Raw genomic sequence first — 27,664 nt, 5'->3', positions numbered from 1 at the left:
TACGGATTGCCCCTAATGAAGGGCGCTTGAGAGGTTTGTTCTCGGCGTTCACCTGAACTTTACCAAGGACCAGGTCACTTTGCAGCGCACTGTTGTTGAAACCAAACCTACGGAGTTTACTTCGACAAGGATACCCTAGGCGCAGTCGATCAGTTCCTTCTATGAGGTAAGTATTGTTTCCTGGCCCTGCGTAGTCTGGGCTGATGTTATGGACGTTTACTAAAGATTTCAAGCATACATTGCGTATTGCGCGCTTTGTTTTATTGTTGACCAGCGCACATGGCGACGCTCGGAGGTCGAACACGCTAGCCAAAGCTGTGGTCTGGTGGAGTTGACGTGTTTCCAGGTTTCTTTTCCTAACTTCATGCGATGTGTCGTACTATTGGAAAGTTAACTTTGCCGTGGCTAGACGTGTGTATATTGAACTGCGCGTTTAGGTGGAAACACCCTTGGGATATTCCAACGCGATGAAGTAAGAATGAAAGAGTGGGTCGTAAATCGATGCTGCTATCTTTATCTTTGTCCTTTCTTTTTGCGCTATGATGGGCTTGGTGGTTTAGATTGCAGAACAGCTCGAACAGGCTGTAGTCTGTTGGGGAACTTGTACACCTACGACCCGACAACTCATGTATATGCCATAAACAAGAACGCACGTGATTCACGTTACTTTTAAGTGAGCATGTCTGGACAAAATGCTCACCAGTTGACTTCTTAGTTTTCGGTGACCCAGAAAATAGAAAGAGCTTGTGACATCTTAAATTGCAGGTAATAGGTGGTGGGGGGGGGGGCTTATCTCTTATCTCTTATCTTGGTAGTTTTTGCCAAGACATGTCCCCGTTGCTGCTGGTACCCTTTTTACTGTCAGGTCTGCTTGTAGAAGCTCCCTCAGTAGGTACTTTCTCTCTTTCTTGTTCTGTTTCTCTCTCCCATTCTCTGAGATTTACGCCCCTCTCTCAGTGCCAGTTTATCTTTGAAATGGAATCAGTGGACAAGGGAAAGATGTCTTCCAAAAGCTGTTTTTGATGTGCCTTATTCAGGGCAGTTTTGCTGAATGACTTTAACATGTGGAAATCTTTTGGTCAGTGTTTTTCAGTGTGGAAGACTAAACGTTCTGGCACATCCTGCAGCGCTCAAGGGGATAACTTGGACTGTGATCACTCAGATTTGAAACCTAGCCCTTGAGAATGATGAAGATGTCCTTGTGTGTCGCTTGTGCCCGTGGGGGATGGGCGTTCTTTGGCACCCTAGGACTGAGCAGACTGAATGAAACAGCTCTTTGGCCATTTTAGAGTTCTTTCCTTTTGGTCAGTTCAGGCTGGGGGGTGGGGGGTGTGGGCTGGGTTTTAGAAGTTAGCTGACCTAAGGCTCAAGTTTGAAGATCTGCCCCAAGATAAACTGGTCAAAAATACTTTGTGACTCATATATCTGAGTTCTGACAAATGGAGGAAAGAGAGAGAGCAATGTATATCTGTGAATCACGGGTGCTATTTCAACACCTACATAGTTAAACTGATCTGTAACAATACTTTGGGTATTTATCATCCCTTGACAGTAAAACAGTATGGTTTTGTAGTTGATAAATGAACACCTAGCAGGCCTAGTGGAGACTGGTTTAATACTATAGGTTTTTATAGCTAGTAATTTTACCCCCACTGACATAACACTTCAGGATGTTTATATTTTGGATTAGCCAAATTTTGCAATTACAGAGAATGTTACATGACTGCAATTTACATTTACACGTATGGCATTTAGCTGACGCTTTTATCCAAAGCGGCTTACAATTATGACTGAGGTTTAATGGTCTTGCTCAGGGGCCCAACAATGGCAATTTGGATATTAAGTATTGAGGGATTAAGGGATTAAGGTAGAAGTATGTTCCATTTAATTCCATTTAGCAGCTAATGGCTCTTATTTGTAAAATGATTCGGGTTTTTGTGTTCGGCATGGCTCTGCATGCTGTTTCAGGATCTTGCTCACATTCAAAACAATGCAGATTGCACCTGGTGTGTGTGTGTGAGAAAGAGAGAGAGAGCTATACATTGGTTGGACCAAACACAATAAGGTCAGGCTTAAACTCAGGTGTCTGGCACTCATTAGGCGCTGTAGTTGGCTCTTGTTACAGATCCCTCCAGGGCAAAGATGGAACAGGAATTATAATAAAGACACACATGCACACATAAATACACTTACACACACCCTCCACACAGACACAGGACTCATTCTATCAAATCCGAGATACAATTTAGCAGCTACTTGTTAACAAATCTGCTTTGTGTAGTAGCTTCTTTAGAGGAAACTGACAAGATTTTTCTTTGTCATTACCTTTTCTCCAAGGCATTCTCTTCAACCACACTTTCTTTATATGTGAAATGTCTCTTCGGTGGTCCATCTTTTCAGTCTCTGTCTCTGTCTCTGTCTCTCTCTCTCTCTCTTTTCTCTATGTCTGGTCCATAAGCCTCCAGGCTATCAATCTCCTGTAATGTATTCCAACACCCCCCCCCCCCCCCCCCCCCCCTCTGTCATATCTCATTTTGTTGACCATCCTGCCGAGAATCCCGCCAATCCAGCCTGCTATTCCCCTCCCTGCGGTAACCGGATCGCAGGAGGGCGTGGCCACTCCTCTGCAGTGACGAGGTCTGTTCCGTGCTGCCGCTGCGACCTGTGGAACTTGAGCGGTTCTTTATGACATAATGCTGTCCTGATTCTGCTCTGGAAGAGCTCACTCTGCTCTCTACACATGCATTAGTGAAGTCTCCTTAGCCCCGTTTATCCACGGCAAGGAAGAGTTAGTATCTGCACCTTCTCTTCTGTATTCATAAAACCGTTAAGAGAAATGAAGGATAAGGAGTTTAATGTATATAACCATTTTGTCTGAGATTACACAATGCAGACTTCCTGAAGCCAGTAATTGTTAAAAGCTATCAGCCCATTCCCCATAATACATGCCCTCAGTGTTTGCTCATGATACATTTATTTAGCATGTCCTAGGATCCTACAGTGAAAGCACTGTAGTGCTATTGTCAAAAACGGCAAGCACATTTTTGACACGTGATACTCCTCTTCCCAAGCCTGGATTTCTCAGTCTCCTGATGTAATTTAAGCCCTTACAACTCTCAATTCAGGTATCGACCAATGGCTCAGAGCAAGAAACAAATCCGCAAAACAGCACAATAGTGTCCATGAAGGTGGAAGGTTGGTTGCGTGGCTTTTGCTATCAGATGTAACACAAATACCAGAGCAAGCCGGATGACTAACTTTTTGGACTTTGTCGTCGTTCTTTGATGATAAACTGTCAAAAACTCTCTCGCCCAGCTGTTGTAAAGCACAAAAGCTGAAATGCTTAAACGATTGAAACTCTTTTGTGTTTCGTATTCTTTAGGGTGACTTATGATACCTAGTTATTACGAATGACTGACCTGATAATAAACAAATAAACATAAATAAATAAATTTTTCATTTATATCATATAGCATGGACGGCCATGTCTTTCCTGGAATGTCACGAGGCGATAATGTGTCCGCACCCGCGCGCTCCTGTGACGGTACGCCCCTCGTCCTCGCGCTGTTGGTCACAGCCCGAAAAGCTACAGACTGCGAGAAACGTATCCGCGCCGCAACACTTTTCATTGCACTGTGAGAATTGTCTGCTGCCTTCGAGTAAACCCTGCTAACAAGAGAACAAAACGCGATAAATCGGTGGTTTTTTGCTAGCAATATTGCTTTTGCCGACCTTTTCATCTTAGATGTTTCCGACATGGTTGTGTGCTTCTAATAGATCCGTACGTTAGGAGGATGGTGCATATACATTAAAACGCTCAGGTGGAATGTCTGAGATCAGGGGACAGGTAGTACACACAAACAAACGGAGGCTCATTCTGCATTGAAATGTGCCGCTCTGATTTTCGGGAAGTGCTGGAAATTGGAGGCCTGACCCTAGAATTTGACCGCTCCTGACTAATTTCCCAGAATCTGTGTTGAATGTTGTCTTATGTGTAGTGAGGTAACCAGGACCGCAGTCACACCTTTAGTATATCCGTTTTAGAATTCAGTTTGACAAAATCAGTTTGGGAACATCAGTTTTCGAACAGAAGACCATGGCTAAGTCCAGCTATATAGGACATTTGTGTTTCCTGTTTTTGTATGTGCGCGCGCGCGTGTTTAAGTGAGAAAGAGTGATAGATTAAGCGACCCAGCACTGAACATGCAGGTTTTTTTTGTTGTTTTTAAAAAAAATAATTTTGGAAAGCTCATATAGGGTGGGTTTTACAGCCACCCATGTTAAACAACTGTAAAGTGTAAGATCCAGATTAAAATTTTGGTCTGAAATGTTTGGTTTGCTTGCATGTCATCTTGGTGTGCATTACATGTGATGACCTCATCGTAAGTTGTTCTGCAGCCTCTTAGAATTTTAGGAAACCATTTTATCAAATGTATTTTTTTTTTCCTATTTGATAAAATATCCACCCTGAATTGCAACTTTTAACTTGCAACAAGTACCTTTTAAGAAGCTTAGACTTTCATTCTTAGGCTGTATGTGCTATTTCAGTAACCACTCTTGGGGAAGGGACTGTTTCAGAGCCCTACCTATAATTGAGTTGGGAGGTGAAAGATTTGCCCACTGTGAGAACAGGAAGGTTTTAATGTAGAGTTTTGACAGTTGTGGTGATCCAGTTTAAAAAGGTGGAATGATTTAAAGTTCTGACAAAAATGAAAAGGGGAATAAAAGCTGCCTTGTTTTGCTCCTGTTCCAAAACGGCTAAGCCCCTTTGCTCAGCCGGCAAGCTTTCAACTAAAGCAAGGGATTAACCGTCAAATTCTGCAGCCGGTTCATCAGAGACGGGGAGGCCGGGAGCCGGAATGGCGGAGTGTCTAAGCCACTGTGACGGAACGCCAGAACACGTGAGTATTCCCAGGAGGCCCGTCTTAAAGCCTCCCAGCTCTAACCCCTGTCTGACCCCCCAGTAATGACTCACCGTTAGCGGGCTCCTCCCAGCCCTGCAGGATCCATCAGCAGAGCTTTCAGAAGAACTCATGTACAACCAAGGAATAGCCGTCAAAAGTAGCACTGTGAGATGAAATTAGCATTGTGTGTGTTTCTGTTCAGTGCCAGCAAATCTTCAGCCTGGCCAACTCCACACTCTTCATATTAACCGCCGGTGTCCCATGGTAAAGGATACCATCTGTGTCCAGCAGAGAGAGGGCACCATGGGGGGGGGGGGGGGGGTCTTTAATTCAGGGGCTGACGGCACATTAATTCAGGGGCTGTTGGGGGCTGCCAATCTGTCTGTAGATATGCTAATGCAGCCTGACTAAAACATCAGACCCTTCTCTTTACCAGACTATAGTCTGGGAGAACAGTCACCCTCTCCTTCTGTCTCTTTATTACAGCCTCATGGGCCTATGTTAGCTTATGGCAAAGCAGTAGCCTCGATTTTAGGGATCTTTTCACAGAGGCCAGGCAAACTACAGGAATTGCTTTGGTGAATCTGGAGTGTTCATGCTAAGGATTTATCTGTAACATCAATGATGAACTAGCTGTTTCTACAGGTAGGAAAGTACATTTTGTGGCACATTCCATTCTTGGAGCATACCATTGTTGTTAAACTGTTCACTTGTCAAACTCTTATTAAACTTCAGTAGTTGGCACAGAGTTGTCTAATATAATGAATAAGAACATGGCAGGCTGCCACAGTTATGGCCGTGTGTGTGACGAGAAGAGAGAGTGTAAGGTGCATCCTCATTTGTATGGCAGACCTGTGGGAAGCAGGAATGTGAGAGGAGCCTGTCATGTTGCTTCTGCGCGACTCAGATGGTCAGGGGTAATTACCACAGCAAGAGCCAGCAGTGAGCTGAAAATCCTCTTTGGTGTCCACCAAACACCCCCTCACTGGAGGCCTGTGCTTCCCGTAGTTGACTGCATTCTTCCACTGGGTTTATTCTCTGCTTAATCTGTAGAGACAGAGAGTAGGCAGGGAGTAGGCAGTAGACAGGGAAGGGAAAGATGTATGCCTCAGTGCAGATGAGCAGTCAAGGAAGATTGAACTGAAACATCTTGTTACATTGTTTTCCATTCCACATGAGTGGTTAAATGTATATACAGAATATAAACTTGTCACAGACACAGCTAATCACTCTAGGTTTCCTACCTAGATGCTACTGTAAAACGGTCTGGATGGTGTATACGGCTCCGTTAAACCATCCGCGTGCGGTAGGACATGCACGGCGAGGTGAATCGCAGTCCATCTGCTTCCAGCCTGTTTGTCTTGCCTTTGGGATGAGGTCCTGGCATGGTAAGGCAGCAGCTACTGGTTGGATTAATATTAAAGTACCAATCTTCTCATACTTCATGTTTCACTGTTCTTGGGAGCTGCTGGGTAGACTTTAGTCACTTTTAAGTCTCTGCCATCCAGGGATGATGTCACACAGAATGGGAATTAGATCAGAGACCATTTCCACAGTTTGTGGTTTGATCTCAATCATGCTCATGTTTCACTAATGCCTTAAAAAGGCATCCCTGCAGCCTCGGCCATGCAATTAAGTGCACTTTGTGTGAGTGAGTGAGTGAGGGGGAGGGAGTGAGAGAGTGAGAGTGACAGTTGCTGTCTATGTTGCTGTTGGGAAGGGGGCATTTTTATGTATTTGCAGATGGTGTTTGTGTGTGCATGTGCATGCATGTAGCCTGTGTTCTGTTCCCTGGGGTCTGCAATTAGTAGCAGGACAGGCCTGTGGAGGTGAGTGGACAGCAGGTGTGTAATGACTGACTGATGGGTACTAATGGACGTAACCGGACACAAGCCACAGGGACTGTTAGTGCTGTTAGCTTCCTGCTGGGGCTGCATGATGGGTGTATGCTGGGGTGGGGGAAGGGTGATGCACGGTAGAGGCTGGCTGGCTGGCTGGAGGATGTGGGTGGAGGCCTTTGAAAGCCACAGCAGCACTAAGACATGTCAACGTGGCAGAGTAGGGGGTGGTTACGGAGGGCATTCCAATTAGCACATGCTCGTTTCACCCTGTGGCCGCCTTCAAAAAGACATGCCTACTTCCCGCCAAATGGAAGAGCATGACATGAATTACATCAACTTGTGAAATGTAACTTTTCCATGATAAATTGTTTTGACTGGCTGATATCAATTTGTTGTACTTGTAATTATGGATGGGCTTCATTAATTATGTGTTACATGCAGTCCACACAGACTTCAAGATGGCCTACTGAAGCAGGCAGTGAATGACCCCATGACCTGCTGAAAGAGGCCTTTATCCCTGCCAGGCATATTTAGACACTTTATGGTCAACTCAGAAAAGCGAATGCTACGTTCTCCTCTGCTCTCTCTTTGTGTGTGTGTGTGTGTGTGTGTGTGTGTGTGTGTGTGTGTGTGTGTGTGTTTATTTGTACCATCACCCAGGAATTCCTTGTAGCAGTAGCACTTAAAGCACAGCCTTTTCTTTCTGAAACACAAGGAACGTTTTGTGTTCTCAGGAACAATGCCCTGAGGCCAGCTTAATAATGATAACTCTCTTGGCCATGCTATGCTGCAGGGAGCTGCCTCCAGCCGTGGGCTTTCTCCATACAGTGACTTAGTAAGTAATAGTACTCCTGTCTTTTGGCAACATACCTTGACCAAAGGGGAGATATATAAATGACTAATTGCTCAAATAACATTTTAAAGGTGTGAACTAGGAAACTACAGTTTCTTCAAGACTGATTTTTTAAAAGCAAATTTTGGGTCTATTTTCTCAGTAGTGTCTGCTTCAGTATATATTTTTAATCACTAAATATTTGGCAAATGTCTCATGGGATAATAGTAGTATAAGTCACTAAAATTTCAAAGTAAATTGAGTATGTTTAGGTGTGAATAATAGTCATGAGAACTGAATCCATTTTAATGCCTTCTTTAAAAATGGTCTCAGTTAAAGTGATGGCCTGCCTATAGCCCTGGTCTCACTGGGACTTTTAAATTGGAGTCTTTATTCTATTGATTTCTTTTATACTCCAGAAAGACTCAAAACAACCAGATGCATGGCACTGAAACGGTTTGGTAAGGCTTGTAGTAAAATATGCAAACTAGAATATAGTCTCTCTTATCGCCAGAATGAGGAAATTAAGCATGTGCTATTACACGAGCAGCGTTTTTAGGAGGTGGCCAGCTTTGCCTGAGTGCTGTCCCTCATTTACCTGCAGCTTCAGGGTTTGCTGAGGATGGGGAGAACCCACACAGTGAGTGCCCCAGGCATATTGTGTGCATGCCGCATTGACTTAGACACAGATGGGAAAAGCCTGTCAGTTTGGAATGGCTTTGTGTTATGATTGGTAGCGTGTGACCTAGAAAGTGAAATGGTGGGTTTAATGTCAAAACTTGGGGCTAGAGCTGGGTGAAAAAATCTTTGTTTTTATTTTTTTTTAATTTTTTTTAAATTTATTTATTTTTAAACTCATGGAAATTTCTTGATTATGATTTAACTTTTTTAGTCCTTATATAGTGTAATTGAACAATGAAAATTTAATTCAAACTGTATTGTTTTTATTAGAATGGACTTTGGATGTGCAAAAATGATAACCAGCCCAAGCTATAGCAGGCATTTATTGAACAAAAACCTCTTTTAAATCTCCTCAGAACAACATAATTGTTCAAGTATAAAAGCTATGCAAGAAACGTTTTAAGCCATTTTTTTTTTGTGATTCTCATTTGGTTTTAGTTTTGTTTCTGTCTCCGCCCTCGTCTTGTTTTGTATACCCCCACCCTTCACCTTTGCGGGCTGTGCACTTGCACCTGTTGTTTTAATGCATTAGTAATTCAGTCTTAGTAATTATCTCTGTGTTTCAGTTTGTTTTTACCGTTTTCTAGTTATGGGTCTTTTGTCCAGCAGCTATCTGACTACGGACTGTATGAAGGATAATGAGTGGATTTACCTTCACTATCACCGCACATATGTCCCACCACAACTCACTTTGTTATAGTATCGCTCACTCTCTTTTCTGTGAGCTCTTCACTTTGCCAAGTGCTGCCTGTTTCCATTGTTGTTGTTTTTTTTTAATGAACTTTTATCATATTTTGAAAATCGCGTTACATACACCTATAACGTACTCGGTTGTTAATCTGCAAATTTGTTTTGGTACAAGTTTTTCTCTGATCAGGCTTTGAGCCCTCTCACTTTGAGAGAAGAGGGGAGGGGGAAAGAGAAGAGGATGTCATGGTTGTAAATAATGGTGCCCCTCTCCCTACATGCCTGGGAATTGCAGCAGTTTCCAAAAATCACTGAACAAAATCATCTGTCCAGAAGCTGTCCACTGAGTGCTCTCTAAAAGCACTTGGACCAGGAATTGTTCACCACTTTTGGGCCTCGTTTCATTTAGGTCTGGGCACCCCTGCTGTAAGAAATGTTCTTGTGAGAGACTTGATGAGTGTTAACGTCTCTGTATTGATACTTGACGTAGGACATGTTGCCTTGCAGGTGAACTGAGCACAAAACTATTGTAGTGTACTGGGGATAGCGTACCTGCATAAAGCATGACATGGCTTGCTGTGTTTCGGGACTGTGCCGGTGATGGCACACACGTCTGATCTCTTAGTCCCCTGCAGTGCAGCCAGTGGTGGAATGCACAACCGTCTGGGTGGGCCATGTAGGTCAGCACCTCCTTTAGTGTTCCTGTCATTCCTGATATGTTTCATTTATCCCTAATCCCCACCGTCACCCTTGGGCACCTTCAAACAGGACAGCTTTGCATTAATGTATTTAGTTGGACGGGTGACACCTCCTATGCTTTGGCTTAACAAGAAGAGCTTGTAAATTGCCTCCTATTATAAATAATTTGCACTGTGTTCATACACTGGGTCTCAGGGGTATGTGTTAATGTGTGAGCTTCAGACTTCAGAATTTCATATTTAGAATGTCTGATACCTGTTGTACCAGGTGTTGGCTAGCTTCTTAATGCTTGGATTTGTTTCAGTAAAATATATATAAAAAGCATTACTGATGGTAACCAAGTGAATGAGAGATGGATGTTTTCTGTTTTAGTGCAATCAGTGAAAAAGCATTAGATTTTATACCACTGAAAAACATTTGTGTCATCCTGGTATTGTAGACAAGCTTCAAGCATTTAGTGTTATGTCTTCTGACTTCTCAGTTGCTCAGAAACAACTTCACCCATGTTTTCTGAGCATTATTTGCCATCATCCAAAATAATGAAAATATTTTTCCTTATAAAACAGATAATCTGAGCATGTAAGATTAAGGGTTATTTTTCCTGTCCAGACTCATGTCATTGAAAGGTATTGCATTCACATGCTTCTGAATGTTTGACAGCAGTTTGAACTTCAAACTTTACCTTACTCGGCAGCCAGCCTGAGGCTGAAGTTTCTCTGGTCTAAAGCAGTGCAGAGTGTAAAAAAACAAAAAACAAAAACAAAAGCTCAGTTGCCTAGCTGCATGCGAGGATTCTGGGCCCGCTTGCTATTGTATGGTCCTGTGGCAAAATGAACAGACCCCTTACGGAGAATCCTGCAAAAATGTAGAGGGAGGAGGGGAGCGAATGTTTCTTCAAGGAGGGGTCCTTTTCAACCGTGGCTAGTTTTGGGACATTTTACTGACGAATAATGGTCTCTCAGACTTGACAAAAGAGGATCTGTATTCGATTTCTAGACTGGCGTAAGAAGGGAAACGGGCAAGACTTCTGCTTATTTTAGGGATATTTTCCTAAATCCCAGGCTTGCTTAGAAGCTTTTAACAGTTTTAACACAGTTTCTACATTACATAACCGCTGTTACAATAACAATATTTGTATTTCATTCTGTTCTAGCTCTATTACCATGTTGTTACACTGTAACCTATGGTTTAGTTACATTTGTCACAGTCAGGTGTACAGTAAACTGTAACCAGAATGTCACATAAACTGGAGACTCTCCCACACCAGCACCGTCCATGTTCACAGTGTATTAAAGTTGTATTGCTTGTGTTGTATTTTAAGTGCTATACCATGTAGATTATTTGATAATTAAAATATAGCTGTCCACAGTTAAGGTGTAGAATGCTGTCTGTGTTGTCATGGAGACTTCGGTAATAAGGCATTTAAGCAGGTGTTTTAACCAGATGTTTAACCAGCTCTTTGCGGCAGCACTGTAATTATCGTAAATGTGTGTAAACATTAAGATTTTTGTCTCTCATTATTTTAGATTTTGTCCTTACAAAGTTAGTGCAGGGCCCACTACAGTCTTGGTGTACAATGCACAGGGTTCAACTGTACTGCTGTATAACATTTTGTTGTTCGAGTGTTTTTTTTCCTGCAAGGAAAAATCAAGTGCCGCTGTTTGTTGCAATAACAGTCCAGAGCCTGATGAGGTTCAGCACCGCACAGTTTAGTATTCTCGCACTCAGCTAAGGCACACACAATCATTCACTACACCATTATTTGCAATGCTAAAGCTCCAGAGGACCCTGGTGTAATATTTCCTGTTCTACAAATCTCTGTCTCTTTCCTGTAGTTCAAACCTATGTGGTTTTGGAGCTATTCCTTCTTTTACAGGCCCAGGCCTTTATGATTTAAAGCAGCACAGCCTGTTTCACTTTCATCTTGCTAGTTTGCTGCTGAATTGGTCCTGCTATGGTGACAACCCCTGTCATTCTATAAAGGGAACTGACTAGAGTCCTACCACCTACTGTAGCCAGAAATCCAACCTGCAACCAGCCACGTAAAACCAGCCCTAACTGTGATGCTTCCTAGTGGCTTTAAAATGGTTTCAGTGCATTAAAGGGGTTTTAGCAAATCAGTGGGGAGGAATGAAAGGCAGGGTTAGGATGTGGTGTGGAACTGTCCCACGTGGACAGCCTGTTCAGGCAGTTCAAGGTCACTGTTCTCTGTAGTTATGGCCCAGAGGTGACCTGCCCACAGTACAGCCCAAGCCCTGGCTGGGGACTGAATAATCCTGCCTCGGGGTTCACTGATGAAATGCATAAGAGAATCTCGTGGTTGAATAGTGTGGAATCATATTGCCACTGTGGAGTGGCTGGGGGGAGCAACCACTACTACTGCATGACGAAGTCGCTACAGACATTGGCGCTCGGGCTTCTGGAGAGCCATGTCTGGATGCACATCTGGATTTTGGAAGTCTGCGATGCTCGAACCACACGTTGAAGTCTCATCATTTATTGTTGCCTGTTGGTACGTCTGTTAGAGGCATTCCACTCTTCAAAGAATATAGACAAATGAGGTCACAACACATGCGCACACATGCACCAACACACTTGCATTCAGACAAAATATACACTCACCAGTAGGCTTACAGGAGCCGCCTTGGTAAGTCATAAAATAAGTGTACAAGAAATTTTTATGCCATTGTGGTACACTGAACTGAGCAGAGTATTTCAGGTCTTCGTTTCTAACCCATAATTACAACTCTTTATATGTTCCTTCAGCCAATCAGGAAATTGTGGGAGGTGGAGGCTCAGGAGGAGCCTTTAATGGGTTCTGCATAAAGGCCCCCAGACACTGATGTCAGTTTCTTTGTGCTGCTCAGTTTTTGCACTGTCAGTAACAACTTGCAGTTGTGAAACACTCGGTAATGTTAGCAGTAAATGGTGTGACTTTCCCTCAGCACCATGGTGAGATTGAATGAGAAGGTGATGCGGTGCTGGCTAAAAAGCAGGCTGTTAGTAATATACGTGGAACAAACAGATACTTTTCCCCCGTCTGTAACTTCATTTGAAACAATGCCCTTTACCTGACACTCTCTTGGAGACACATTTTGAAACGCCACTTTGAACCAAAGCATCGCGCAGCTTCGAAACCATTACTGTCTCTGTGTTTCATCTCCTCGTATCTGCATCTTGGCACAAGATCCTGTAAACTCCTGTAAATGACAACCACAAGCCTGATTTGTGGCTCTGACGTTTTATACACCCTGCTCAGAAAAAAGAGTAGTCTAGCTGCTGGCTCAACTCGTTGACGTCTGGAAATGAGAGAGGCAGGTGTTTTGTTGAAGCTAAGAAGCTTCAAGTGGCGTACTGAGACGCCTGTGGTCATATTGCGCGTCTCCCACACAGATTGCAGCATTGTACCTGTGACAGCTGCGGCCATGTAGTTGCATGTATAAATTGTAAGTTCTGAAGTGTTGCTCCTGGTTGTGTTTTATGTTCATATTGTATCGCCAATTCATTTTACACCTCAGGAAGGTTTGATATTCTTACATCATCTGGAATGGCCTGATTTTTTAAAAAAGAGGTACCCTCTTGTATGTATTTGTTAACATTTTAATAATAGATCTGGATCTGTTTTTGAATTAATAAAATGAGTTTTTCATCTTCTAAAACAATTTTGTTTTTTTATGAGTTGGAGAAAGTACCTGGGATGTGCTGGGCAGAGTCCAAGAAAACTTCACTCCAAACTGCACATTCCTCACATTTGTTGTTATTGACACAAAGACTACTGTTATTTACCTGTTCAGCACATGCGTGCCTGTTTTCACACCTGGTTTTGCGTGCTCTCTTGCTCTCGCTCCATCTATGTCCTGCCCAGGCCCGCGGAAGGACATGCCGGTTTGATCGCCCCAGCGGCGGACGTCAACGGTGCCTCCCTAACTCTGCCACCCCAATCGGCAGACATGAGTTAGCGGGGTGCCGGCCCTGCGCCTTCCTGCACGGGATCCCGCGCTCCCGCACGATCCACGCCGTGCTTCATGACCCAGCAGGATGCATCGTCGGTGCGCGCACTCTCCGAGCGTCTCTTGGTCGCCTCACACAAGGGCCACGCCGACCACGTGGTGCAGCTGATCAACAAAGGCGCCAAGGTGGCTGTCACCAAAGTGAGTGGCTCAACACATAGAGATCCGCCAGCTGTATATACGAAAACATTAATGTGCTGTCTGCGATTGGCATATAAATGTTCCCTCAGTATGCAATGTTTGTTTTACTTTTTTGGGTTGTTGTTTTTTTTTTCCCACTGAATCCTGCAGTTATGGTTTTGAGCTGTTGGGCAGTAACAAACAAGACAAAGGGCGGTATCCCAGTCAGAGACAGTCCTCTAAACTGCTTTAACCTCAGTGAGAGGGAAAGAGGGTGAAGGAGATCAGCTCCCCAGAGAACCCTCTTTTACCACACCTCTTCAGTACAGCCGATACATTATTTATCTGCTCCAGGCTGCACCAGACATGGTTCTACCATTCCGGGGTATTTAACACCTGTGAAAATTGTCATACAGTGTAATTTGCCTGTTTTATGTGGCAAATTACTAAAATGTGTCTACATTAGACAATGTACTCTGAAGTGGCCTCTTTCTATAATTGAACATCTGAATAGGTGCCACCCTGATGTGTCTTCTGTACTTTGCAGTGTTTGGGGTCTAGCTGCAGGAAGACTAAGCAAATTCTATCATGGGTTTACACTGGCAAGAGCCCACTGAGGGAGTCAGTTCCAGGATGGATCAGAGGGTACATACACAAAAGGGCAAGGGAGGGGAGGGTCTCACCAAATGGGAGAGCGCATGTGGCAACCCAGGGCGGGGCGCCCCCGGTGTTCAGCTAGTGCCATGCCAACAGGGGTCACACCAGGTCACAGCATGGTAGCTATGGTGACTGTGCGCCCATAGCCCACGAGGGGCGTCCACCTGGAACTTGTGTGTGGCAGCTCTCCAACACAGTGCCCAGCGAAACCCAACCCAGGAGGCCCTGCAGAAGCCAAGCCAATCCCTCGACTCACTGCCCCATCCCCGAACCCTGAAACAGTGCACCCTGCAGCCTGTTCAGAGCACTTACACCAAAACAGACAGCTTTTTCCTCCAGATGAAAACCTTACTGCAGACAATGCGAATGTTCCTAATTGCAAAGTTAGCAGGGCGCAGCTAGCATTGTTTTAACAGCCTCTTGCTAATGTGCTTCCTGCTAGCTTTTATTAAATGAGGTTAGAATCATTATAATAATTAATTATAATCTTTTTTTATACTCATTCTTATAAGTCTTTGAAAACAAAGGGACCTGAGAGAGACCACCTTCTAGGTTTGTGATGCTGGTGTGTGGTTGGACAAGAGGTTCTTGAATTAAACTAAATGTATGTTTGCTCAGTGGCCAGAGATTACAAAAATTTGTGTAATCTTCTGCTGTGGTGGCCAAGACAAAAATAATCTAGCACACAGCGGTGGATGTCCACAGCCCACTCATCACCCTCAGTCCGTAAAATGATGCGTCACGGTTCTCATCAGTGTCTGACTGCCTGTCTGTGTGTGTGTGTGTCTGCAGTATGGTAGGACTCCACTGCATTTGGCTGCATATAAGGGCCACATGGAGGTGGTGAGGATTCTCCTGATGGCCGGCTGCGACCTGGACATTGAGGACGACGTGAGTGTGAACTCCACTCTAACCACTATACCTCTTTTCCACACTGCTGTAGAAACAAAAATGCTTAGACCAGGGCTGAGTCATCCAATGTTGCCTATCAGCAGTTTCAACACAGAATTGTGTATCTTATGGAAATTATGATGAAGTAGTTGAAATTGAGTTAATGTTTGAGCCATTGTAAACTATCCTTGATGTGAACATAATTGCTGGAATGTATTCCAAAAGCATTGGTATTGAGTACAAACTACACTCAAGTTAAATGATTTTGGAAACATTTAGGCTTTTTGCATATCAGGAGTGTTTTTCGTGCTTGAGCACATGCAAAGCCTCTTTAATAGCCCTGAACAGGTGCAGTTGCAGGGAGCAGTTCTCAAAACTACATCAGCACAACCACTTTTCAGCACCAATATGGCAGCAGCAGATCCACTGAAACCACTGTGTTGTGTTGATGTTATTTCTGTTCAGTGTTATTCCTGTTCCTGTGCCAGACTGTAGATATTGTGTATTTGTCAGGCACGCATTACGGGATAAACTAAAGCTAGCGGATTTCCATTCGCAGTACGTTTGCTATAAAGCTCAGTTGCATGCGTGTGTGTGACTGACAACTGAGAGTAATGACATGCTTTCTCCATCTCTCCTGCCTTTGGGCAGGATTCTTTCTGTTGCTGCTTTAATTACCGTTTGCTGCTGTTGTGGGGTTGGTGATCTGGGAAACTAACGTCTCACACAGTGCAGCCTGTTTTTGCATTGCGTGCTTTGCATGGCCCGTAGCGAAAGTGGCTTGAATTTTTTGGCTAGTATGTGTTTGTATGAGATTGTGTGTTTGTATGGGACAATTGTATATATTAGAACTGCTCAGTGTGTGTGTGCTGTATTTTAGGGGTTACTTTGAACACTGGTGATTTTACAGTTCAGCAAGAATCACTCTAAAATCAGCTCGTCCTCTAACAATAACTAATGATGCTTTGGAGAACAGTGTCATCCTCTGGTGGTTTGGAGTGGGATTACTATAACTGGCAGTGAGAGGAATCTCCCATCAGACCTCCAGCAGACTTGGATCCAAGACTAGAACCAGAGCTCAGGGGTCCCTCTCCCAGTTCTCCCCAGGAATCTAACCCATGGCTCAGGCAGGTCTTCATCCACCAGCCCCCTCTGCAAAGCTGCATCCAACTGCATCCAACAAGCACTCAAGTCTCCCCATGAAGGGATACATTTTAGGGATGTTCACCCTAGTTCACACATGGCCCTTCACCCTATTTCTCTTGACCAATCAGTCCTTTTCTCCATTACATGGACGTTTAAGGCCAGCAGCACAACACCTGCTTTGTTGGGATTTGGCTCCATATGGCCATGGTTTAGGAGAAGGGAATCAGTCTGTTGTGAAATGCTCTTTATCCTCACCACCACCCTCCATTCTTTTGACTTTTGATTAGCTCCCCACCCAACCCACCCCGGCCTTGTTCTGCACTGCTGAGGTCACTGGCACCGCTAACGCCCACACACCCCCTAGGGGGCCTACTAGTTCTGGCCTGCATCCAGAACTGCAGAAAAAGCAGTTTGGGCAGTTCCATAACTGGACACCTGCTGGATCTGTGTCTGTAGATACTCGAGCCCTGATCATGTTCCATGCCAACTCCAGGGTCGGTCTTGGCAGAATGATCAGTCGAGGCCTCGCTGAAGCGGCAGTCGAGACATTTTTGCATTGGAAAGTGGGGAAGGAAAGCTGCTGACCTAAATTCTGTGGGTGAAATGGACTGTGGGTAAAAAATGGGCAAAGGAAACAAAAACAGGAAAAGTGTGCTTTCACATGAATTCCCTTTCATGTGGTTTTACTTGGTCTTTTACTTTACTCTCGTCTTGTGTCTTGTTCACACTTTGCTATTTGGCTATGGCTTCTTCTTTTCTCCTAAAGTTGTGTTTTGACGGACAAACTGTTTGCGTTCCTGTATTTGGTCTCCGTGCGACACTCAGGCTTGTTCACGAGTGACTGAACTGCTGTTTGAGATGGGGGTCGGGGGAGAGAATCAGGACTTGAATTTTGATCCTGTCAGGACTCTGACACAGCTGACCAGTATTTGTGCTCCTCTGCTGTTACCAGGGCGACCAGACGGCCCTTCACAGGGCAGCCGTGGTTGGACACAATGATGTCATCTCGGCTCTCGTTCAGGAAGGGTGTGCGCTGGACCGGCAAGACAAAGTGAGAGATAGATAGATAGATATAATATAAAATACACACACATAAATGCTTTCAGTATGTCGATGTGTGATTTCCCTTCTTGCTGATGGTTTGACAGGATGGGAACACGCCGTTGCACGAGGTAGCTTGGCATGGGTTCAGTCAGTGCGTCAAATTGCTGGTCAAGGCCGGTGCCAACGTTCACGCCAAGAATAAGGTGCACCAATGTTCCCGGGCCACTAACCTGCACGAACACGCATGCAGAGTGTATTCTCTCTTTTTCCTTCTTTTTGTATTTTCTCTCTCTGTCTCTCCCTCTCTCTTGTTCTCTGGTTCTCAGTGTTGAGGCTCATTTATGCAAACACTGGTTGTTAAATGTTTCTAGAGAGACAGTGCTGAGGGTTTGGAATCACTGAGGAGCTCAGGCTGCTTTGTCAGCTGCTGCACTCTTTCAAACATGCTATATTTTAGTAACTCTCATTCCCCTATTCTGACTGACTGCTCATGTTAATTACAGAGAACATCTTGTAAGAGATTTGCTGTCTGAAATGCTCTTTTAATCCTTCTCCCGTGTGCTCTCTCTCTCTCTCTCTCTCTCTCTCTCTCTCTCTCTCTGTCTCTCTCTCTCTCTCTCAGGCTGGAAACACAGCTCTGCATTTGGCCTGTCAGAATGGCCATGCCCATGGCTGTAAAGTTCTTCTGTTGGCAGGAGCCCGCCCAGACAGCAAGAACAATGTGAGAGCCTCTTTTCCTACCCTGCTGTACCCATATCTCTCTCTTTTGGACCCTCACACTAACTCTCTCTCTCTCTCTCTCTCATTCACTCACTCACTCACACACACACACACACACACACTAGCCATGTGTTAGTGTTATGTTACAATTGGGCCTGAGTGCAACACACCATCAGTACTGATTCAGGAGATATGCTTTTTTGTGTGTGTGGCCTTAGGCCGGTGACACTTGCCTGCACATCTCTGCACGCTACAACCACGTGTGTGTGATCCACATTCTGCTTGGAGTGTTCTGCTCAGTGACTGAGAGGAATCAGGTGAGTGGCAGTAAATCCAGCTCTCTCCTGAGACCAAATGGTGCTGCCTTTGTCTGATTAGAAATGTGGACAAACACTGGAGTCAGGGCATTTGTGGATGAACTCAAAATCACTCAAGTGAAATAAAGCAAAACCTTTTTCATCCACGGCATTTGGAAGTCCACCCATTTATAAAGAGGAAATGTATTTCTTTCTTGAATATATGCCTAGATGGATGTATCTGAAGTGTGTGTACTGTGTATATGTAATAGATATGTTTAATGTGAATGGTGAATTGTGCTCTGGGTTGAGGATGGTCATGGTGTGTTCTATAGCAGTGTTTCCCCACCCAGTCCTCAGGGACCCCCAGATGCTCTGACCCAGCTCCTGGCCCACCTGAACCAACCAAACAAAGTGCACCCAAGACCTGGTTCAGGTGCACTAGGAGCTTGGCTTGACCAGATCACGTAAACTATGGATGGGATTGGGAATCACTGCTGTGACCCGTGTTCTGTTTGGCTGGCGTCGCAGGTGGGAGACACGGCCCTGCACGTGGCCGCCGTCCTAAACCACAAGAAGACAGTCCGTCTGCTGCTGGAGGCCGGTATGGACAGCGGCATCCAGAACAACGTGAGGCCCTCTGGCATGCAAACTCGCACCACCTTTCTTAAATGCTTTGCACTGGCCACTTGTCACGGACCACTTGCTTGTCTGGCTTGCGCCGAGGCGGTTTATTCCAGCCCCCTTTTAAAAATGATTCACGTGGTGCCTGGTCATAATGAAATCTGGACTTAATAAAGCAAGAGGGAACGATAAAGGGGAGAATACTTTATGGAAAGTTGAAAAGTATCATTACGAAACTTTATTAAAGACTTTATGAAGTCGAATTTATCTGCTTGGAGTGTTCTGCTCAGTGACTGAGAGGAATCAGGTGAGTGGCAGTAAATCCAGCTCTCTCCTGAGACCAAATGGTGCTGCCTTTGTCTGATTAGAAATGTGGACAAACACTGGAGTCAGGGCATTTGTGGATGAACTCAAAATCACTCAAGTGAAATAAAGCAAAGTGGGGGTGACCTCAGACTAGGTGGATTTGGTGCTGTAACTGCTTTAAAACGGGAAGTCTTGTGATTTTTTATTTAATATTTTGAATACAGCATGGGAAAAAAAAACACCTTCGTCTCCTGTGTGAAGAGATAGACATGTTTAGAGGTCTATGTGTGATTTTAATTGTGTAAAGCTCATTATTAGTAGATTTACACTGGAGTGTGTGGTTTTTAATTTTTTTTTTAAATAAATCGGTGTGTGTATATAGAATACAGGTCTGGTGGGCATTAATCATGTGTGTATGGGGGTGGGGTATACAGGCAGGACAGACAGCACTGGACCAGGCCAGAGAGCATAACAACCCTGAAGTAGCCCTCCTTCTGACCAAAGCACCACAGGTGCGCACACACACTGTTTCACACACATGCACACAAACACAAGCCTTAGCTGCTTTGAAAAACACCACACATAAAAGTTCATAAGTTTTACAAACTTTTCCAAAGTGTTGACACAGATTCAGGCTGCTTCTGACACTGAAGCTGCAGGCACATTTAATGAAGTTGACTGTGGCAGGTTTTAGGTGCAGCTCATAAGAGCACAGCACATCACAACACAGATTGTGGTGAAACTGAAATTGGATACAAGTACGGGCAGAGACACAGAGGTGGGGCACAGTTGATCTAAACCCATGTTGTTTGCCCATGCTGAAACCATAGAACACTGCAGAATCCACACAACAACCACCACTATGAAAGAAGTGGAACCGCCTCACTAACCTTTCTTTGGAATCTTTGGTCCTTCAAGTATCATTCTCATCTTATTTTTATTGTACACCTTCTTCTCACAGTTTGGCAACCAATAACCCTAAATAATAACTCTAAACTCTAAAACTAGCAACTAAAATAGCCGCACCCTCCTCTCTGGATTACTGTAAATTATTGAGGTTATGATCAGAAACATGGTAATTATGAAGGGTTAGTCAGCTTTGTCAAACAGCCTAGAACTCAGCTAAAATAAAGTTGAAGCTTCTAGTTTATGCACCCCCTATTTAAATGGGGGGGTGTGTGCATAAATTAAAAGCAGTTTTTAAATGAAATATTCATATATCTGAGGTTGGGTTGGTTGTTTGGGTTGTAGCGTTCTATAAGGAGTCTTATGAATGTCACCTGTGTCTGTGTGTGTGCGTATGTGTTCAGATTCAGAGCTTCACCCGTGGGAGGAATGTGCGGAAGAGGAGGGACAAGCTAAAGGCTGAAGGACGAGCACAATCAGTCCCTCGGGATGAGCTGCTCCAGAGTAAGGTAGAAAGAAAAGCATACACACACACACACACAAACACACACACACACACACACACGTGCACACACACACACACACACACACACACAGACACAGAAAGCAACTTTCCCTTTATTCTTTCTCTCTTCCGTAACTACATACACATTCAAGCAGTTCTGAGATAGAATGTGAAGTTAACACTCTGACACCAAACATGCAAAATAGATGCCTTCACGAACACACGCACGCCATCTCTCTCTCTCTCTCTCACACACACACACACACACACACACCTAAGTCCTGGATCATTGATTTGTGAAGCAACATCTTATAGGGTCTCAGTTCAAACCCAGTTCTTGCGTTTAGAGTAGACCTAAAACACAGCAGACCTTGAGTACCAGACCCATAGCTGGGTCAGGTGAATCCCCAAGACTCCTCATTGAATTTCAGCCTGCTCAGTGGAACTACCTTGACAGGCTGCAAAAAATCGAAATCAGTTACTGCAGATTATTGATTACCATTTACGTCAGAAGCATTTGAGATTGGCAAATTACTTAATATGCTGTCCAAATGTCCATTGACTGAATCAAATCATAACATTCATGGGGTTTGGGATGTTTTTTCCTTAGGCACTATATTAAAGTCAGAAGGATTTCATTTTTTATAGGTCAACCAATCTGAAACTTTTTCGCAAAATCAAAGTATACAGCATATACAAAATCAAAGTACATTATTTATATAAGTTAATAAATCTGAATATAGAGGTAATCAAAGTTACAGTGAAGTTAGGATGTTTCAGACAGCTGGTGGAATGAAGGACGACTTATACATATTTTAAATTTAAAATGTCTGATTAAAATGTATGTATTAGCACCTCAATATGTTGTCCCCATAGACTCATCTGAAACATGGAATGGCCACCACAGAAATGTCTGGGACTGTTGTTTTTGTTTTTTTTTTTTGTTTTTTTTTTATTGCTCTTTTAGCCGTGTGCCGACATCCTAAGAATCTGCTCTGGTTCCAGGAAAGCGTCTCCCCGGAGGACGACAGTCACGGCAGCGAGAGGAGCGTACGGAGACGCAGTGTCCGCGCCAGTGGGCCCCCTGGTGCCACAGACGCGCACCCCAACACGATCCGCAGCAAAAGCCAAGTCAAAGACAAGGTGGGACATATTACCCTCCTTCAAAAAAAAACATTTGCTACACAGTATCGATACTGCAGAGGCCAGAAAATCACAGATCGTTCATCCCTATGCCGTAACGCCCGGGTCCTGGCCGCACTGATTTTTTGTTTTGTGTGTGTGTGTGTGTGTGTGTGTGTGTTTCATTGCAGCCCTCCCTGTCTGACCCTGTCTCAAGTAGGCAGAATAAGCATACTGAGGAGAAGAAGAGGAGCAAACAGAAGGCCCCGCCACCCACCACGTGCGCTCCACCGCACAGCTACAAGGCCTACCAGCTTTACACGCTCTACAGGGGCAAGGATGGCAGGATCATGCAGGTAACGCTGCCCTTCTCGTCCAGCGCCCCCTTCAGGGAGCAAAGGAAAAGCTTTGCCAGCTTCCTGAGCCCCAGGGCTCAATGAAATCAAACTCCTTTTAATGGTTTCATATAAGGATGCGGTGGCGCATTAAGTTAAAAGGCATAGATCACCCAAAGAGTGTTAATGCAGCGCACAGTACATTTCCCAATTGTTACTAGCGGCATCGTTTTTAAAGTTCATATCAAATCCAAATGGTCATTGCGCTCAGTTAAAGACCCAAAATCACCTCAGTGCTGGAAATCACCAATATGCATTGTTTATTTTAGTGGTGGTGTTTTGTAAAGGCTTGACTATGCACTGACTCACCACTTACAAAGACTCAAGTGACTCCTTGGAGTCTTGATTATATGGCTGACTGAGTGTTTTGGGGCACTTGGAGCACCCTGCCGAATGTGAGGCAGTGCTGGGGTGTAGTGCAGGGACCAAGCTCTTTATTGTCTGTCCTGGCATCCTACAGGCTCCTCTGAATGGCTGCAGGTGTGAACCCCTCATCAACAAGCTGGAGAACCAGCTGGAGGCCACCAAAGAGGAGATGAAGTCTGAGATACACACTATCCAGGAGCTCATGAACAGTAAAATGGGACAAGTAGACTGCAAAAGCCAACATCAGGTACGCACATACGCACGTACACGTGCGCGCGCGCACACACACACTCACATCAGTACCTCTCCCTTACAATAAAGAAGATGCACTGTGAATCCTTTGTGAATGTTTCAAGAGGCTTTAATTTATGTTTACATGCACATTTCAAATTAGAATAACTTCTTCACTTTTTTAAAAAATAGACCATCGTAGTTCTTGGGTGGGGTGTCATGGTAAATGCATCCACAATTATGGTATATCTGCTGATGATGATAGAGAAATCATGTAATCAGTGGCATTGTAAAAACAAAAGTGATGTCCATAATGATAAGTGAGGTGTGATATTGTTGCTGATCTCAGATCAGGGCTCTAGACAAGCTGATGATGGAGAGAGTGTCTGCTGAAAGGATGGAATGCTTGCAGCGCATCGACCAGAGAGCCAAGCAGGAGCAGCTGGCAAGCAACAAGAAACAGGTAACTGGCATGTTCTGCTGGTGGCCCTGCCCACAAGGCCTGCTGGTGCAGATGTTCCAGCCTCCATGCAGCTGTAGGTCAGGGGTCAAGCAGCCATGCGCATCATATGTTTTAATTTACAGCAAGCAAATATATAAGCTGGATTTGAAGGTCTTGTTTTTGTACTTGTGTAAGAGACACTTAAATTGTGCAGGGCTTGCATGAGGGTCTGAGGATGGCGCAGGACTAAGTGATAAACATCAATAACATGATTGTGGAGATAAACTGAACTCAAATTTGGGTGATGGCAGTGTCACTGCAAGCATCCCTACTACCTCACATCACTGCTACTGACTTTTTGAGCTGAAGTTGGTTTAGAAGCAAAGTGTCAGTGACCTACAGTGGTGACCTCCTCTCTCCAACTAGGCCTCCATGGTGAGCGAGCTAAGGAGCTGGTGTTTGTCAAAGTTCCAGCAGATGGAGGCGCGCCTGGCATCAGAATCCGGGACCGGTCCCCTGCGCCACACTACCTCCCTGGCCAACACACTCTCTGAGCAGGACCAATACGGGGGCAAGGTCCTGGGGAGTCAACCTGCGGGATTCCCCATCACCAACACCCTTTCACGGCCCACGGACTCGCCTGAACCTGCGGAGCAAAGGGCTGCTGGGGGCTTGCAAGAGGACTGCTCAGCCAATCACTACTTTGTGGTTCAAATGAACAGCTCTCCTGGTAGGTAGAACACACATGACTTGTAGAGGTAGACAATGTAGCACATGGTAAGATGTGCTCCCATGTGCATATGCACACTATAAAACATGAATCATAAATCCAAACATTATCTCTGTGTGTCGCACCCTCACACAGAGATAAGCAAAGCAGGCTTCTTCACTCACACACACACTCTCTCACACACACACACACACACACACACACACACATGCTGCTGTCTCACGGCCTACCAAACCAGAAAATGGCCAAACACTCAAGGATTTCATTTTACTGCATGTTTCATTAGAAGTATAAATCATTGATAGTGTCTGCTTCCTCGAAGATGACAAGCCGAATGTCCGAGAAACGTCCTGCCTCCAGGCTCAGAACAAGTCTATGCCGTCTTCTCCCTGTGTGGTCCGGCCAAAAGGGCGCATGCTGCTCTCTGCTGAGCCCAGCTGTCCACAGGTGGAACTGCAGGACACGGTTATAGAGGAGGTGCAGCCCGGCGGCCGGCATCCGGACCGGGCCAGCAGCCTCTCGCCGACTGCAGCACGCCGCAGTGGCAGCAGGCGGGACCGTGACCGTGGGCGGGACCACAGCCGGGGGAGGCACCACAAGCTGCACTCCCGTTCGAGGACTAAGCCGCGCACCAGGCCCCTCGAGGTGTTCAGCAAGCGCACGGTGGGCGGGGCCTCGTTCTCAGCAGAGCAGGAGAACATGCATGCACTGGAGGTGACGCAGTGCTACTTCGAGGCTATGTCAGCACATATGGAGCGCTGGTATGAGAAGAAGATCGAAGAGGTGCGACAGCAGGCAGACCAGCGTGCACAGGCTGACAGCGCCGCCCTGCTGGAGAGGATCAGCTATCTGGAGGATGAGCTAAGGCTTCTCACGACTCAAGCAGGAAGGGAGCTAATGGCCAGCAGTTCTAAGGACAGCTAATGCTACATGCATGCTCTGTCAGAGATGGCACCTGCTGACCCTGCAGAGGCATGTATATACAGGCTAACACAGAGCTAATGGCAGAGTGGCAGACTTTTAGAGCTGAACACTTTTTTTCCAGAAATAGCCCATATGTAGAACTCTGTAAAGAAAGTGCATCTGTGGCTGGGACATAAGCCACATGTGATCTTAAACCTATTATTTTGTGTTGCCATAATTTACTGCTCTCTTCACTATTCATGTGTTGTACAAATTCAGTTTATATAACATATTTAAGGGCTTAGATATGAATAAAAATGTGTTTACATTATAAAAAAAACAATTACACTGGTAGTCAGTCAGACATCTAGCCTATAGAGGAGCATTGGTTTGACTTGGTCACTTTGAAAGATTTTTAAAAGTTAATAGTGTATAAGCTGTTAAGGGAGAGCAGTGCAGGGCGTGAATGGAGTATGATCCTTAATGTTTATTAAATAACTGCAAATAACTTGCCCATGTCAGTGGATAAACCTAATATTTGCTATTGACTTATTTTGCATGCCAATATTAAACTATGTGAGGAATGATTTAGGACATGTAAATGACCCAATTTATTTAAGATGTCCACAAATAATGGGGGCTAACAGAATATGTATACTCATCAGAGCACAAAGGAGTCACAGTTATTGTTTTAGTATTATTTACAATAAATTGAAGTCTTGACTTGTGTTGCAGTCAGTCAGTCTGGAGTTGGATCACCCTTATCTATTTTTGGAATTTGTTTATAGCAAATTCCAGCTTGTGTAAAACAGTGGTCTAGCTCATTAAGAAAGCATATTTCCATCATTTGAAATAGAAAGCCAAACCATCTGTATCACGCTAATATTAGAAGGCTTTGCCCTTTCCCCAGTTAAAGCCATTACGAGACAACAAAAGGACTTGTAGCGTGCTCCATGGTCTGTGACAAGCCAGTAGAAAGGCAGGGTGTTCTGACCCAGTCTGCCTTCAAGGCTGCCATTGCTAAGCTATTTAACATGAACCGCAGCTCCATTTCAAAAGAAGCTTGTCTGGCAAAGGGGATATTCCTTCAAATGTTGTATGATGGAGGTTTAAGTTTTATGTAAAATGACAATTATTTGCTTTTATGCTGCCAAGTGTAAACCAAGAATCTATGATATTCTGCTTGTATTATGTTCTATATTACAAACGGTTGTAATAGGACATTTGCCTGTATATAGTAATATATTGACTGCTGTAGTGAGGCATTGTTTGCTGTTGACATTTGTATGTGGAAGGACATCCTCTGTATTAAACACAACAATGAAACATTTGATAAAGAAACCATAAATTAATGCAAAATGCATTTTTATTCTCATCTTCACCCCCGAATCACCTTATTATAAACAACGTGATTTGAACAGTACACACAAGCTGATCTGATTGGCAGATTGGCCTTTTTCAAAAATGCACATTAGTAATCATGATCTGAGTTGAAAACAAAGGCTATGGACCTCTGTTACAGTGTACACAGGGTTAGCGACCTTGTCAACTGTGCCAAGCCTCTGTTCAGTTCAGATCATGCCATGTTCCAAGTCTAGCTAACAGCCTTGGCTCATATAACATCACCACCAGGCTATTTAGTTCTATTCCTGAGATCAAGACAAGCAGAGGGGACAGGTTTCTCCGTGTGCCACGCCACTGGTGGTTTTGGATATCGCCTTTGTCTGCAGACCACAAGTCAACATCCTGCCAGAGCAAGGGTTTTTCTCAGCTCGCCAAGGTGGTTCTGGGCTTGTGTGATCATCATACGAATGTCGTCCTGTGGGAACACGATGGAGTAGTGAATGTGACAGAACGGCACTTTGCCTTTGAGTTTGCGAGCAAGATACACATAACACGTATGTTATCTAGTCCCATATTTCAATTGTTTACTGATGAAATATAATAATCATAAAAAGAAGAAACATTTTAGGTCTAGTTCACTTGGTGTATGAGTAACGTTGGCTAGAGGACCTGGTTGGTCGCATCCTTGTTCCTCTTGAACTCTTCTCTTGCCCAGTCCCTCAGATATTTGCGATCGGCGTCATCGGGAACCTGACGAATGGTTCTCAGCATATTGCGGTACAAACTTAACACTTTCTGTCTCTGTAAAAACTGAAAAATATTATTAATCATGACGGCTTACTACCCACAAGACAGTTGGGTTAACCTAACGCTAGCGAGGTTGGCTAAACTAGTTAGGTTAACGTTTTCAAAATGTCAATCATCACAGCCGTTACATTGCAAAGCTTTATAAATGTGTAGAAAACAGAGCCGTAGACCAGCTACTGTTACCTGCTTAAAGCTCAAGACAGCAGGTGGTAATTTTGAGACGGACATTTCAGACCCATGACTCCCGAGTCCCGGCGGTACATGTGTTTTCCTCGTTTTTTGTTTTTTTTGCCGTGTACCGATTGCGTGCAGTTTCGCCCTCTATCGGGAAGGAGAAGCAACGTTCAGACGCGCATTTTACACCCGAAATGTTGCGACGGGCGCGGTAAAACCGCAGCTACTACGAGACGCTGTTTCATCATGAACCCGATTTACCGCGGTAATCCGCAATGAAG

The 27,664-nt window shown here is 44.5% G+C and overlaps 2 protein-coding genes across 6 annotated transcripts; one reads left to right on the top strand and one right to left on the bottom strand.

The window, feature by feature from the left end:
* The first annotated feature begins 24 nt into the window (after positions 1 to 24).
* On the top strand, positions 25 to 26,410 carry ankrd6b (ankyrin repeat domain 6b). 5 transcript variants are annotated; one of them, XM_027029555.3, is made up of 16 exons: positions 25 to 166; positions 13,510 to 13,795; positions 15,224 to 15,322; positions 17,421 to 17,519; positions 17,617 to 17,715; positions 18,135 to 18,233; positions 18,451 to 18,549; positions 19,060 to 19,158; positions 19,893 to 19,970; positions 20,769 to 20,873; positions 21,875 to 22,012; positions 22,183 to 22,347; positions 22,847 to 22,999; positions 23,333 to 23,446; positions 23,852 to 24,155; positions 24,478 to 26,410. In XM_027029555.3, exons 2-16 carry the CDS (start codon positions 13,670 to 13,672, stop codon positions 25,077 to 25,079), a joined length of 2,379 nt encoding a protein of 792 aa, XP_026885356.2. In that variant the 5' UTR covers positions 25 to 166; positions 13,510 to 13,669; the 3' UTR covers positions 25,080 to 26,410. The 5 variants fall into 5 exon arrangements, with proteins under 5 accessions (XP_026885356.2, XP_081551667.1, XP_035385322.1 ...); XM_081695540.1 differs by lacking the exon at positions 25 to 166 and adding an exon at positions 4,717 to 4,901; XM_081695541.1 differs by lacking the exon at positions 18,451 to 18,549.
* Positions 26,407 to 27,547, bottom strand: lyrm2 (LYR motif containing 2). The gene is made up of 3 exons (XM_027029556.3): positions 27,393 to 27,547; positions 27,072 to 27,212; positions 26,407 to 26,877 (listed from the first exon to the last, which is right to left on the bottom strand). The coding sequence occupies exons 1-3, from the start codon at positions 27,435 to 27,437 to the stop codon at positions 26,797 to 26,799; spliced, it is 267 nt and encodes an 88-aa protein (XP_026885357.1). The 5' UTR covers positions 27,438 to 27,547; the 3' UTR covers positions 26,407 to 26,796.
* Between the last annotated feature and the right edge of the window lie 117 nt (positions 27,548 to 27,664).

Source organism: Electrophorus electricus, chromosome 2 (assembly GCF_041902795.1).
Source record: "Electrophorus electricus isolate QZ-2024a chromosome 2, ASM4190279v1, whole genome shotgun sequence".
Lineage (NCBI taxonomy): Eukaryota > Metazoa > Chordata > Actinopteri > Gymnotiformes > Gymnotidae > Electrophorus > Electrophorus electricus.
Note: the sequence above shows the minus strand (reverse complement) of the source record. Positions and strands in the feature narration are given on the sequence as shown.

Bases quoted from the DNA above. Each gene is read 5' to 3' on its own strand.
- ankrd6b (XM_027029555.3), top strand. From the start codon at position 13,670: ATGACCCAGCAGGATGCATCGTCGGTGCGCGCACTCTCCGAGCGTCTC. The intron at 22,348-22,846 runs GTAACGCTGCCC...GGCATCCTACAG, and splicing joins AGGATGGCAGGATCATGCAG to GCTCCTCTGAATGGCTGCAG. The intron at 23,000-23,332 runs GTACGCACATAC...TGCTGATCTCAG, and splicing joins ACTGCAAAAGCCAACATCAG to ATCAGGGCTCTAGACAAGCT.
- lyrm2 (XM_027029556.3), bottom strand. From the start codon at position 27,437: ATGTCCGTCTCAAAATTACCACCTGCTGTCTTGAGCTTTAAGCAG. The intron at 27,213-27,392 runs GTAACAGTAGCT...AATATTTTTCAG, and splicing joins CTGTCTTGAGCTTTAAGCAG to TTTTTACAGAGACAGAAAGT. The intron at 26,878-27,071 runs GTCCTCTAGCCA...GTGTTCCCACAG, and splicing joins ACAAGGATGCGACCAACCAG to GACGACATTCGTATGATGAT.